This window comes from Panthera pardus, unplaced genomic scaffold (genome assembly GCF_024362965.1).
Source record: "Panthera pardus isolate Hobbes unplaced genomic scaffold, ASM2436296v1 HiC_scaffold_4, whole genome shotgun sequence".
NCBI lineage: Eukaryota > Metazoa > Chordata > Mammalia > Carnivora > Felidae > Panthera > Panthera pardus.
The window spans coordinates 7,909,789-7,924,859 of record NW_026526969.1 but is presented as its reverse complement, the minus strand read 5'-3'; the positions used below and the strand labels follow the sequence as shown (position 1 = coordinate 7,924,859).

General features: G+C 48.2%; 1 protein-coding gene across 6 annotated transcripts in view; it reads left to right on the top strand.

Annotated features, from left to right (window-relative positions):
• The first annotated feature begins 4,684 nt into the window (after nucleotides 1–4,684).
• Nucleotides 4,685–15,071, top strand: part of CUX1 (cut like homeobox 1) — a 376,245-nt gene continuing 365,858 nt past the window's right edge. For 3 of the 6 annotated variants that reach the window (XM_053894155.1, XM_053894160.1, XM_053894153.1), the window contains exon 1: nucleotides 14,495–14,780. In XM_053894155.1, coding sequence (XP_053750130.1) covers nucleotides 14,718–14,780 — 63 coding nt within the window. In that variant the 5' untranslated portion in view covers nucleotides 14,495–14,717. Of the gene's footprint in view, nucleotides 4,852–14,494; nucleotides 14,781–15,071 lie in introns of those variants that run through there. The other 3 variants (XM_053894154.1, XM_053894158.1, XM_053894157.1) reach the window with 3 other exon arrangements.

Genomic DNA, 15,071 nt, shown 5'->3' with positions numbered 1-15,071 from the left:
AACCAGATAACTACCAGCTGTCCTGTCCTCTGTGCTGCGAATTCACAGCCATAATGCGTGTGCATCTGGCCCTTAACGAGAGTTCACGGAGGCTGAGTAATGTTTGGATGGAGAAAAAAATTTATCAGCAATATGATCTTCAGCCAATTGACAGCTGGTGATGGAGGGGTTTTCAATCTTTTATTTCGTCTCAGGCTGAGCCGCGACGTCTGGTGTTTGGCTGTCTGTTGTATTGATTTCCAAAACGACAAAGAAATTTCCCAAGCTGTCAAGCAAACAGGAGGCATTTATGAAATGAAGTTGTGTTTCATTGCAATTTATGATTTCTTCCTCATCAATTATGGATATTTCATGAGCGATTAGTCAGAGACTTGAAGCTAACCTTGGGGTCTGTCATTTAGAGCTTTCAATTTCCTTATAACACAAGAAATAACATTCCTATAAATAAAGCAAAAGGCTAAGTACATAGGCAGATAATCCAGTGCAGAAAAGAAAACATAATTTCCAAACATATGCAATTATGAAAAATAGAATAACAAAGCAGGCGATGTTTCAAATTAAGTTCCTAAATGTACATTTCATTTAAGCTTAATAAAATATCACTTATATTGCAGTAATATCATTTAATTATTAAAGATCCTCTCCAACTAGATTAATAACTATGTAAAAGATGCTGGTCTAAATTCTAAATTTTTCCTCCACTCGGTAGTCCCTCATTATGAAGACTATCCCTCATTTTAGAAAGAATTTTCTTCTGTCCTTCAAAGACCTGCTGGTAACTCATTTTTAACACCGTAAATTATTTACACCAGGAGCCTGGAAACACAAAGCAAAATACAGAAGATGTCACTGATGCCTCGTTTCATGTTATTTTTCACCACTCGATCTTACTGGGCTCGGGTGAAATTTTACAGGAACATCTTTCATAAAGATCTACAACCGTGTGTCGGGGACAGAAACCAGACTGTGCTGGTGCGTGTGCTAGGTGCCTTCCCAGACGCCGGACGTCTCCTATCCCAAATACTGTCTGCAGCCGGTGCGTGAGGCAAGTATGACTGTGCCCATTTTGCAGATGAGAACAGAGAGGCTGGAAGGGCTGGCACAGCCCGCGAGCGGCAGGGCCTGCTCTGGCCCCACTGTTCTGCGTCACCATTTTGTGTTTTCTCCACTAAATCGTGCTGCTAACACAACGTGTGATAATTACCTACTATAATCCCAACGCCACAGTTCACATCAAATGCCATTGCCTTACGATTTGGCTTTCGTCGGATCTTAGCAATCTTAGCGCCTGATCACAGTTTCGGTGCCAACCCCCTTCCATGATACGCTGTGTGAGTGTATCTAAATTGATGGTTTTATTAATCGGTGACATGCCTTGAAAACTCAGTCTCCCAGGGTAAGAGTTTGGGGTCTTGGCAACCAGACAGGATACGCTGGGGGAAGTTTCCGTCTGTATTTAAAATATGTTTTTGGAGTTTCTGCCTTCCTTTTTGTGGTTGCTTTTTACTCCAGGATTATCGTAACGTTGGCCTCAAGGCACTAAGTAATCAGCCCTCAGTTGCTCTGGGGGATTTGTGTTGGGTGGGGAGGCTGTTTTGTTTATTTTTTAAGTTATTTATTTATTTATTTATTTATTTATTTATTTTGAGAGGGGGTGCAGGGAGGGGCAGACAGAGAGGGAGACAGAGAATCCCAAGCAGGCTCTGCACTCACAGTGCAGATGTGGGGCTTGAACTCACGAACCCTGAGATCATGATCCGAGCTGAAGCTGGACACTTAACTGACTGAGCCACCCAGGAGCCCCTGGAAGGCTGCTTTAATTCCATGAGATTCAATTGCTTTTTCTCATGGAGTTTGCGCTTCAGAGGCTTTGGACCAGAGAGAAGCTTCAAGGATTCACTCGACCACAGAACCATATCTTGCAAGGCGGGATGATGAGGCCAGTGGCTCAAGAGCCTGAGAAAGACAAGTCCATTAACTGTGGTTACAGAAGAGCCCAGGACTCAAAAGGTAGGAAATGACAGACGATCCCTTGCTGTGGTGAACTCGGGACAAGGAGATAAGGGACCTCCACTCCCAGCACTATTTACTCTAGGACCCAGGAGACATTGAAGGGACCTTGATCCTGAGACCCCTGAGAAAGCCTCCAGTCTGGGTCTCTACCTCCAGGGACAAAGCTGATTCACTGTGAGCCATTAGCATGGGACCTGCCCACAAGAAAAGAGTTGTTAATTTTGGGTCACCCATACAGCATGATGCTGTCACTTCCTGGCTGCTGGTCCCTATTTGTGAGTGTGTTAGGAGAGTAACAGTATGCAACAGAACCTGCCTCACCTTTTTCTTTTTTAATCAAGAAGCCTTAGTTTTGAGGGGTACCTGGGTGGCTTAGTCGGTTAGGTGCCCGACTCTGACTCTTGATTTCGGCTCAGATCATGACCTCACGGTTCGTGAGACTGAGCCCTGTGTCGGGCTCTGGGCTGACAGTTCAGAGCCTACTTGGGATTCTCCTCCTACTCTCTCTTTCTGCCCCTCCCCTGCTCACATGTGTGTGTGCATGTGTGTGCTCTCTCTCTCTCTCTCTCAAAATAAATAAATAAACTTAAAAAAAAAAAGCAGCTTTATGGGGCTTCTGGGTGGCTCAGTCAGTTAAGCATCTGACTTTTGATTTTGGCTCAGGTCATGATCTGACGTGGGATCGAGCCCCGCGTCAGGCTCTGCACTGGCAGTGCGGAGCCTGCTTGGGATTCTCTCTCTCTTCGGCTCTCTCTGCCCCTCCCCCGCTTGCACTATCTCTGTGTCTCTCAAAATAAATAAACTTAAAAAAACTTTTTTTGAAAAAGCGACTTTATTTTTGAGAAGAGTTTTAGTTGTACAGACAATCTGAGCAGATAGTACAGAGAATTCCCATATACCTCCCTCCCCGCCCCCCAGTCTCCACTATCATTAACATCTTGCATTATCACATAGTACATTTGTTACGGTGAAGAACCCATACTGATATGTTATTATGAACCAAAGTCCACAGTTTACATAAGGGTTAACTCTTAGTGGTGTATTTTCTATGAGTTTCGACATGTGCATAAGGTCATGTATGGACTATTGCAGTATCATACAGAAGAGTTTCCCCACCCTAAACCCCCATTGCTACGGATCCATTCCGATCCCATGGGTAGTGTCATCATCCTGGAGTTAAGCAAAAACCATACTCCTGGAACGAGGAAGTATGAACAAATATTCCACTCCCGATGGGCTAGGAACGTTCTATGACGGATCTGGGCTGCTAAACAAAACCTGTAATAGCAAAGAAAAGAATTACAGGCAGAAGAATGTAAAATAGGGTTGCTGAGGGAGAGTAAATCTTGACTGGGTGAGGTCTGAGCCCAAGTCTGATGTTTTCTTTAATCCCACAAGGTAGGCACGGTAATTATTTCTAATTTACAGATAAGGAAGGGCAGGCACAGAGTTCAAGCAATTTGAGCCCAAGGACGCAGAGAAAGATCATGCCGCAGCTAGGATTTGAATCCGGGCGGCGGAGAAGCAGGGAATGTGCTCTTAACTTCCATCGCGAGGCAGGAGTTTGCTGCCTCATTTCAGCACAATTCACGACAGCCCCACGGGATAGGTTAGCTATGGTGCAGATGTGACAGGTGAGGCCACAAAGACTCAGAGAGGTTAAGGAACCAGCTCGAAGTCGCCTGGCTTCGAGCCTAGGGTTTGCACACGGATCTGTCCCCTCTGAGGTCCAAGCCTGTGACCTTCCCTGCCCACCCCCACCCCCCCCACTCCACCCCGCCCGTGGCCCTGTCTCTTCTGAGAAGATGGGTGGGTGAGGACTTAGCTCTTTTCTGCATCAGTCGAGTCGCTGCTGCAACTGCTCCCGGGAGTTTTTAAGAGAAGCAGCGACAGGAAATTTGGTCTATTGTTTGAAACAAGAGGTGCAAACAAGTCTCCGCTTTGAAGTGTTGAATAACAAATTCCTCCGGGAATGGAAAGGCGAGAAGCTACGAGATTCCTGAGCTGGTGTCGAATGCTCACCCAGCGGTGGCGGAGGGCAGGAGAGGAAGACGCAGCCCTCGGAGAAACTGGGGCAGGATCTGTTTGAAGAGAACGTGTCTTAAATAGATCAGGCTACAGAGGACAGCGAGAGGGGCCAGGGGGGTCAGTTCTCTTTTTTTTCTCGAAGGGAGCCTGTTGGGGAAGGAAGACACAGCGTCTAAAGGTGGGGGTGGGAGAGACCGGCTCGACAGTAACACGCAGAGCTGTTCCAAAAGAAAACAAAACCAAACCCCACCACCTGGTCCGCCTTGGTCGGTAATAAAATGCCATCGGATCAACAGAGCTTGTGTAAACTAATCCCACCTCCCACTCACAAGTCAGCGTTACATTTAGGAAGGAGAGAGGGTAGGATACCCAACTTGGAATGACTTGTAATCGCTTTACTGAACCGCCTCTGATAGCGAACCCGTGACCCCACCCTCCCAGCCACACTTGTAGCCAGAACTGGATCGTTGATCAGATATTTCCCCAGACAGTCCATTAGATCAGACTCCCCGAACGCGAAGAAGTGAGAAGCCCCTGGGCAATCAGCGAGGAGAATCCCAATGCTGGCTAGGAAAACACACCCCTCTCTCCAGCCGCCCGGATTGCCAAACATCCAGTCTTCCTGTACTTAAGGGGACTTTTGACTCTCCCCGACGCCTCTCATTTGCAATCGATGTCTCATGCAAGACCAAGGTCAGGTTATCAATCTTTATTATAGATGCCCTGGACCAGGGTGTCTGGAGCCTCTACTGCCGCAGAGAAATGTCCGGAGACATCGGGGAGGACTCCTGGCAAGCAGGCTGCTGTAAGGTAAGATGAAGGCATCCGTCCCGGGGAAAGCAGTACCCAGGACTTCCTGAAGGGGTGACAGAGAGGCTGCCTGTCCCCATGTCCCAGGTGGGTTCCGACGGACCAGGCGGGGGCCTGGGGGTGACGGGGCAGCTGCAGGTAGGTCTAGGGCCGAGCAGTAAGACCAGACACTGGAGGAGTCTCCTTGCCTCTCCGCTCCTCGGCTTTCTTATATGCAAAATGCTTCCTGCTTGCAAACCTGCTGCGAAGATCGGAGATAAAAGCTTTGTATGGCTCAGGACAGATGGCAGGTGCTCCCTGGGTAATAATTGTTGTTATTTGGTGGTTTTACAGACAAAGATGACTCTTCCAGGCTTGTGACTTTCAATCTGGCCTTTTCACCCTCAGGACATCAGTAGATAATAGGATACCCTTTATGGCTCTATTCCCAACCTCTTGAAAGAGTTTCCATGAATATGTTTTACTGGGGTGGCAGGTGGGGGGGGGGGGAGGACGCCTGACCTCAGGAGTCTCCAAATGGGAGAGAAGTCTAAGGGAGGTGCATGGCTGTGTCAGAATGGGGCTGGGTGCCTCAGACCCTGATGTCCCCAGAGCACTATCTACCAGCGACAGCAATGGACCTGTGTGCATTTGGGGGTGTTCCGGGCCTTTGCCAGCATCGGATATTTCCTCATGCACATCAAACAGCCTGTACGATGGAACCAATTACGTGTTTCCAGTGTCTTTTCAGCCAGATTTTAAACTTTCTCCAAAGGCAAAAGGCTACCGCATTTCATTTGGCTGTATATACACCCCCACCTTGCCTTTCCACCTGCCCCCAGAGCGTGTGCACGCACACACACACACACACACACACACACACACACACACATCCCACACCAGCCTGATTGGGAACATTTGTAGATTTGAGCTGACTTCATTTCACATCACATTTGGGCAAGCGGGAAACTTTGCTTCTCTGTATATGGTTGTGGTCTCAGCCCTGATTTCTGAAATAAAAGGTCTGGGGGGGAAACAGGCCTTGACGCTGAGAATGAGAGTAGCCTTTGCCAAGGTCAGACCTACCAAAGACTTCATTCTGGTGATAAGTGCTTACGTTGCCAAAAAAGGCTGAAGGATTACAGTGCTCTGTGGCCTGAAGAATGTATCTTGGGGAAGGAGAAGGCATTTAACTAGCAATGACATGGCTGATGTGGCAGAGGGTGAGAAGGCTGCGAGGGGCCATTCTCCCTCGCTCTGGGATTTCTTCCCATGGTGCTCAACCATCCTGTGGAGAAGGCGCCGGGACTTGGCACACAGTAGGCCTTCAATAAATATCTTTGAGAGGAATAAATGCAGAAAAGCATCCATCGCTTCTGAAAGGCATTTGGGAGCGGGCAGCTGAGATCCCGTCATCAAGGGGTGGTCAGAAATTTGAGCAGGAGCTTGGCCACCTGGCCGAGACATCCAACCTGTTCACCAAACGACTGGTGCCCAGAAGCTCAGTCTGCTTGTCTCTAAAATGGTATTATATCCGTGTGAATGCAGAGACGCCAAGTTAGGGTACGTGGATGTAAATGAAACAGTGGCTCGCTCTTACTGGGTGCTTAGTCCACGCAGGTAGAGCTCAAAGCATTTTATGTACATTTTCTGATTTCATCGGCACCGCACACAAGGAGGTGGGCACGTCTCTGGTGGAGACTGAGACTCGGTGAGGTTCAAGAACATGCTCAAGGGCAAAACGTTCTTTACTAGAATTTGAACCCACATCTGACCCTCTGGCTGCTGGCTTCAGCACGAACCGCCTCTCCTGAGCCCTACTGCTCAAATAATGACTGCTAAGGCAAGGGTGTTTCTGGCACGGTGAATTGGAAACGGGGGCTCAGGTGTTCACAGGAACAGCACGTGGCCAGCAGCTCTGTGGCCCATCTTCCAAAATGGCGGAGTCCCCACTTGCCCCTTCGGCGATGCCACCAGCGTCTTCCCATCTGGCCAAGCCTTTAACATGCCAGTCTGCTGTCCACCTCCTGGGCTCCCAGCTGAAACAACCCACTCACTGTTCCCCTCCTTCGCGGGCATCGTGCGTGCTTTTCCTGACCCCTAACACACTCCATCTTTCTTACCACCTCTTACCTCCTGCCCTGGCCAACACCCCAACATTTCTGAAGTCCTTTGCTCATCTGAACTGACAGGGGCATCTCCCTTCACTGCTCAGATCAAAGCTAGTGTGATGGGGGCGCCTGGCTGGCTCAGTCAGTAGAGCACGCGACTCTTGATCTCGGGGTCGTGAGTTCGAGCCCCACATTGGGGGTAGAGATTACTTTAAAAATATGTTTTTAAAAAGCTAATGCTACGGCACGTATTCCCACTTCATCAGCTTCTTTTGTACATATTGCCTTCTGCTCAAGTTGAATTGTTGCTTTTTTTTCCACGTTGAAAAAAGATTGTTATTTTTTTTTTTACTATCGTTATGGACCTATTCCCAACAGAACTGTAAGCTTCTAAGGGCAGGGATCTTGTCCACTGCTTCTCTGGTTCTTTATAGTGTGTGACACAGCACTTTGCTCAACAGTGTCTGGTGATTAGACAGCATTGTTGGTGACATCCTTATCTGCCCCCAAAACAACTTTTATAAAGAGCACAGGGAACCCACACAGCCACAGTTTGGCATTTGGCAGGGTATCTATAGTGCCTTCTTCCACCGGCCGTAATGACTGCCGTTTTTCTCGAATGCCTTTGTATTTTATATCCACTTCAATTAGCATTAATAGAACAACACTTTGTACCTTTATGGGATCTCTCGTCGGAGAGCTCAAAAGCATTTTACAAGAAAGTATTAATTATTCCTATTTTACAGGCAGGAAACCTGAGGCAAAGTCAGTGACTCAGTGGCAAAATTAGGACATGATTTTCCCTCTGTTTTCAATTGTCTATTTTAATCACTAGGTCATGCTACCCCTTCTGGTTAGAGTTAAATTACTGCTTAAAAAATGACATGCCAGCCCTTTTCGCCAGCCTTATTTTGAACAACATTCACTATTTTCCTGTATTATAAAGATGGCATATGCTCATGTAGAAATTATACAAAATACAGAAATGTTAAAGAAGATAAAACTTACCCATTCAGTCGCTGTCCAGAGGCATCTGCTGTTAACATTGTTGTGTACTTTCTTACTGCATTTTTTTTAAATCTTTTTTTTTTTTTTTAACGTTTATTTATTTTTGAGACAGAGGGAGACAGAGCATGAACGGGGAAGGGTCAGAGAGAGGGAGTCACAGAATCTGAAACAGGCTCCAGGCTCTGAGCTGTCAGCACAGAGCCCGATGCGGGGCTCGAACTCACGGACCGCGAGATCGTGACCTGAGCCGAAGTCGGATGCTTAACCGACTGAGCCACCCAGGCGCCCCTTTCTTACTGCATTTTATACGAAGACAAAATATGCTGTTCTTTGCAGTTGGGGTCACGCTATGGCCTATTTTCTGCTTATATAATAAACACTTTCTCGTGTCATTACATATTTTACAAGCATGACTTTTAATGGCTATACAATATTTCATCAATTCTGTGTTATTGGAGGTTTCTGTATTGTTGGACACTTTAGGTCGGTCCATCTTTTTTTTGTTTGTTTGTTTATTTTTTATTTTGCTTGTTTTGTTAGCAGAAATACTTCTGTGCTGAGAATATTTGCATTTCATTCTTTTATTTAACGTTTTGACTTTTCAGATGACACGTGTGTGTGTGAATATTTTAATTAGAAAAAAACAGTTGCTAGATTGGAGGCCCACTTTCCTCCTTCTTTTTTCTGTGTCTCACACACACACACAAAATTTTGACATCCAATGGGATTCTGCTAGCGACTTAAAGCTCTAAAGATATTATAATACAGATCCTCAAAAACTGACATTAGACCAAATATTCAATGTGAATGGAGCTCAAGGGAATGAAGAAAGTTTTTTCCTCACTGCTAGAAAGATCAGCTTCCCTATTTTCCAGTGGAAAACAAGCTTTCGGGAACTTCCAAACCACATTTACCCAGGAAAAAAAATAACATCCAATCTGACAGTGCTCATGACAAAAGAAAATCTAATTACATTTCATGAAAACAAATCTTCATTCAACTCCAACCATATAACTGCAGAGATGTGTCATAAATGATCTTGCGGAGAAACAAAACAATATTTTGCTTCATGTTGTAAATGCAATTTTTCAACAAAAAAACAACACATGTATCTACTGTAGATGTCCTGGCACCGGAGATGTAGTTGTGTGTTTAAAATATTGGATGGCAAACTGATATTGTAAGAGCAATATTGATAATGAAAGGTCAATAGAAATAGAACGCATATGGCTCATATCTCCCAGGAGGAAAGAAAAGGAATTAATATAAGGTCTTAGCACAGAATGCGAACTTTACATTAAGCAAGATCATAATAATATTTATACAATACCTTACATATTTCAAGCCCTTTCAAGCTACTGACGAGGTACACTATTAATTTCTAGTGAGTCAGCAATGACATCAGTGAGAGTCACATAGGAAGGCATTTACTGCCACTGTGTACAGGAAATATGTAATATGACATTTCCATGGGCATTTTAAGATGCAGAAGAGGCAAAAAGGGAGAAGTGAGATGTGTTTTCCTAATACACTCAACATTTCCAGCAAATTTATATTAGAATAGAAGTTTGGTCAAACGAGGCTGCTGCGGTGGGGGAGGGGGCGTGGCTGGTAAGGTGGGGTTGAAGGGAATTGTTGGGTGATGAGATGCTCCAGGTCTGTCCTCGGGGCTTGGGAGTATGAAGCTAGCTGTGTTTTCCAAGGGGAAGACCGAACTCCAACCGAAAAGCTCCAGCTACAAGCTTTCTCGTTTAAGAGGAGCGGAGGACCGCAGAACGTAATCATTAGAGGTGCAGAAAGATACCTACAGTTAGTGGCATCGGCATATGCTGTCCAGAAGTGTAAGGCAAAGCTAAACGGTGGGCCAGAAATTAAGTCTTTGAAGATTTCTGAAAGGGTCTCGGAGCCTGAGAGATGCTGTCACCAGAGAGAGGCTGAGAGGGGTGGTGAGGCGGAGAGCCTACTGCTTACAAGTCATTATAGTTTGATCTTACAAGTTCGGCAGGTTCTTGGTACAATTATATAACTACACGTACATTTGGCGGATGGAGACGAATTATGTACTATGCATGTAATTACATGTAGCAAAATGTGTACTTTTATTCGGTGGGTATTTACATAGTACAGTGAATGGTGTACTTAGAAATAATTAACAGAAAGCATTATTTAAAAAACAAAACAATTAAAAGGAGTTTGGTTTTCTTGAGCTCAAGAAAAAAAAAAAGAATCTGGAACCTTCCTTTTATTTATTCCAGTCATCTATGCCAAATTGTTCTGGAAGGCAGTCGCCAAAGACAAAAGGAAGACAAAGTAATTTCCTTCTGTTATTCATACTCTTTTGATTTAAGGAAAAGGCCTCTTCAAATTTAAAGTGTCTCAAAACTTCTGTCTGGCCTTAGATATTCCTAAATTTAAAACATTTCAAATTCAGTCAGCTTGAATGAATACCTTGGTATAATTTTCAACTTCTGTCTTTGTGAAATTGAGATTCCTGTGTGACTTATTAGGAGTACGATTCATTTTTACCCATGCCCCACAGAGTAGGCATGCCTTTCTGTTTGTTTGGGAATAAATTTATGATGTAAAACACTTAGCAGTATGTTCTGTCTCTGCCTATCTGAAATATTTCTTGCCGAATACTCTTCAAAACCAGTTTTTTTTTTTTTAATTTTTGATGTTTACTTTATTTTTTGAGAGAGAGAGAGCGACAGAGTGCAAGCAGGGGAGGGGCAGAGAGAGAGGGAGACACAGAATCTGAAGGGGGCTCCAGGCTCTGAGCTGTCAGTACAGAACCTGACATGGGGCTCAAACCTACAAACCGTGAGATCGTGACCTGAGCCGAAGTCGGACGCTTAACCGACTGAGCTACCCAGGTGCCCCCAAACCAGTTCTAATTTGGATGCAAAAATATCCAGAAAGTGAATGAAGCTTTCAGAAGGCCTCTCTTGTAAAGTTTTCTTTTAAAGCCTATCACATGGGATACAAGAATCTCTGAATTTTTTCATCATTATTTGTGGAGTTCAGATTCTTTTCCAGCTTTTTCTGGAGATAAAGTTTCTAGGTGAAACTTCGTTTTATGAGTCCCTTATAAATAAATAAGATCTCAGAACATAAAAACTCTCTTATGAGAGATAAAGAGTATGGCTTTTTTTGGTTTTGTTTTGTTTTTTCTAATGCTCTACATTATAAGACATTGGAAGAATGTCTTGATGGTTAATTCCTTCAAAAAATTAGGTTAAAGGGTATCAGAACAATTACTAAACTAGAATTTTTAGAAAACAAGGTAATGTCTTTTCCTTTCTTGGTGGCTACCAAAGAGGACCAATTTAGTCACCATCAATCCACCGGGTGTTTTAGAGATTTTGCCAATTTTCACCTTAGGATTTAATCAATTACGTGTCGGTGTCAGGAGCTAGGAGGGTCCCCCAATGCCAGGAGGGTAGGAGAGCCTGAACTTCCAAAAGTGCTTTGCAACCTTCTAAGTTACATTTACCAGTATTATCATGCCCCTAAGACGGCCACTGTATTTTTCTCAGGCAAAATAAAACGGGTCAGAAAGGAAATTTTGGAAGTCTGGGCTCAGATCCTAGTTGTTAGCTGCCTTGTTTGGTGCTAAGCTGTATTTCATTTAAAGGGGTCAGGAACACTCAGGTCACTCTCCCACTCCCCCATTCTGATTACTTGGGGCTTGATTTTTGAAAGTTGGGGATGGAGAATTCATCATAAACTTGGGACCTGTGAGCTTTCTTTCCCTAAAGGGAGAGCCTGAACATCAAAAGGTACAAAAATGGCCCTGGGTTGTTTTCCTCCTGCTCCATTGTTAGAGAATGACTTTTAGTCCTGTTGCTTCTGTGTAGTGGGTCAGTTATCTTCCTAACCTGTCTTTTTCTCACACTTTGTTGGGGGGGGGGGGAGGCTAGCCATCATTTTATTGTCTTTGTGGGTGCTAATGGAGATCTAGGTCCTAAAGCCTTTCCATTTTCTAAGTATTTTATACAAAATCCACATTCATGGATTTACTGTATTTGGATGTCCAAGAGAGTCCTCCTAACCTTCTACAATGAGACAAAGTCAAGCAGAAAAAAGCCAAAACAAAATCGCCTTTAGAAATCGATACAATTTGTTCTGATTCTATGTCTACACTCAAGAAAAAGGAAATGTACTTTTACAAGCTTTCTAGGTCTCTGCTGATCACTTAACTCGGCTAAGATAATTTTTGATCAGTGGTTTGTTCTGAATGCCATTTTAAAGTGGTAACATTTTGTGGTGTTGGCAAAGTCATTCCTAACTTTTGTCTACCCGCGCCCCCCCCCCCCCCCCCCAATACCCAGAAAGCAAGAAGCCTAGTATAAGGCAAAACTCTGGAAGAAAAAAAATCTACATGTTCTTTAAATAGAGCTTGACCTCTGGGCCAGTCAGTGTATTATTTCTCTAGGAAGTCAAGTTAGCATGCAAATAACCTAAACATAACCAGAAATGTAACAAGGGTATCTAATACTCATCAAATTTATTTCTAAAATATTGCAGTGGATTCAGAACCCTGAATTCCAACCAGATGTACTTCTGGAGTATTACACAGGTCATATATATTTCACTTTTTTTTTTTTTTTTTTTGGTTCAAACCCAGGGGATCGACACGATAATTAGATTGAGAACATCTGCACCAAATCCAAACCATTTCCCTGATCCTTCCTTGAGCCTTCCCTACGGGAAGTTTTGGGGGTTTTCTGTTTTTTTTTAAGCCCCTGCACATTTTATTTGTCCGGCCACCTTCAGGGCAATTGCGAGGTCTCGCCTGCCTGCCACCGCACGAATAGGAGAGGAGCGCAGACGTACCCCCAAGTGTTGGGATACCGGGCCTGGAGGGGGTGGGAATCATTAGAGGTGGTATTTCGTCGGGACAGGGATCCCTTGAGGTGGCAGGGCAGTTTCCCGCCTGGGGCCTGGCTCCGGGACAGGGCGTGGCCAGGCGCGGGGCGCGCGGGTGGGCACGTGCGCGGGGACCCGAGGACGCGAGTGTCGGGGCGCCGCTGCCCTCTACCGGGCGGCGCGGTCGGAGCTGCAGCGCGGCCGCCTGCCGACTGCGCGCGCGGGCTCGGGCGCCCCACACCGAGGCGGTCCTCGGCGTTCCCGAGGTCGCCAGTGCCCTGCCCCGCGCGGCGTCACAGCATCTGCGGCGGAGGCTCGCGGCGCCCCTGCCCTGCGCTCGCGCGCTCCCACCCACCTGCTTCCTGCCCCCTCTGCTGGGCGAAGCTGCGATGGGGACGCCGAGGGACCCCCACCCCCGCCCGCCGCCGGCCGACCTCAGGAGCCGGTCACGCGTTGACGGAACTGAGGTTCTTCGCCGGCAGAGACCTGGGGGCACGTGTGTTCTCTAAATCTCGTGGCCTTTCATTTCCAGGCCCTTCATTCAAAACTGCTTCCGTTCACCCCAATGATCAGCGCTAAGCCCTCGAACTCAGTTGAAAAGCAGTCATATCCTTACACGTTTTATTTCGTATCCCATCCGAATTTTATTTACATATAATTTTCAAGATTAAGGAATTTGGGGATGTAATCACACGTCAAATGAAGTGCGGGGGAATAAAAGTACAGTATTCCTGCTGGGAAGTCAAACTCACACGTGTGCATAATCAGTTAAACATGACGATCATAAAACGGGGTGCTTTTGCCAGGTTTCTGCGAAAAAAGAAATCAAAAGCGAATTGACTCTGGGGTTTAAATGCCAGCATTTCTGTAAACCAGGGACCATACTTTGTTGCAAGTGCACCTACACTTTCCAAGTTTCTGCGCCAAAAGGAGTGAAAACCGAAGTGTCTGAACTACAGGAAGTTTCCAAGGCTGTTCCGCCGAAGCGGTGCGGGGCATACACAACGGTGCGCCAAGACTTTTCCTGTCGTGGCCTAAGCTGGCGCAACTAGGACCCCTGGCCACCCGGCTTGCGGGTGCGTGGCGGCGCGGCGCGGGGACCGCGCTGCCACCGTTCGGGGCGTTAACGTGTGCAGCGACAGCAGGGTCGGGGCTGGTTTCACCCCAACTCCACTCCCCCCAATCTCAAACGCTGTCCCTGGCGGGCTCGACCGGGGTCCGGCTGGGGCCCCGGGGAGGTGGGTGCGCCTCAGCCGCCCGCCAGTCCGCCTCGCACACGCGCGGCCGCCGTGGGCCCGGTTTGCGCGGGGTCGGCGCTCGGGGCTCGGGCAGGTGGTCGCGGCGGCGCCGCGCGCTCGGGGCCCGCAGGAGGGCGAGCGAAAGCGGCGCGGCTCAGGCGCCCGCCCGGACGCGGCCGAAAGCCCGGGACTCAGGGCCCCCGAAGGGCTGCGCTCGGCCGCCGGCGGCCCCCGCGACCCCCAGGGGCCCGAAGCAAGCCCCAGGTGAGCCCGGCCCGGGGCCTCCCGCGGGGCCCCGGAGCCCCTCCCGCCGCCCTCCAGCGCCCCCTCGGGGCCGGGCCGGGGGCCGCCGCCCGCTGGGGCCGGGGGCCCGGGAGGGGCGGGGGTCGCGGGCCCGGCGCCGGGCGCCGGGGGGAGGGGGCAGGGGCCGCGCGCTCCAGGCCCCGCGGCGGCCGCCGCGCCCTCGGGCTCCGACTCCGGCTCCGGCTCGGGCTCGCCATGGCTGCGGCGGCGCCGTGAGGAGGAGTCCGCGTCCTCCGTGGCGGCGGCGGCGGCCGGCTCCAGGCCGGGTTTTGGCGCCGCCCGCCTGCTGCCTCCTGGCGGCTCCTGAACTCCAGCCCCCTCTCTATCAGCCTCTCACTCCGTCTCAATATGTCTCAAGATGGCGGCCAATGTGGGATCGATGTTTCAATATTGGAAGCGCTTTGATTTACAGCAGCTGCAGGTCAGGCTTCTGCTCGCTCGGCCTCTCGCCCGGGGGTGGGGGCTGCGGGCGGTCGCGGCCTCCCCCGGGGCCCCGGGCTGCCCGGCCGCCGGGGGGCCGCGGCGGCGGGGAGGAGGGGGGTGCCGGGGAAAGCGGGGCCGAGTCGGGGACAAGTCCCTCTCGCTCCCCGGCCCCCATTGATAACTCGCTTGATCAGAAATTGATCCTCTTTGTTCAATTCATCGATCAGCCCAAGATGGCGCCGGGAGCCGCCGCCGCCACCGCTGCCCCCGGTGTCGGCCCCCACCCCGG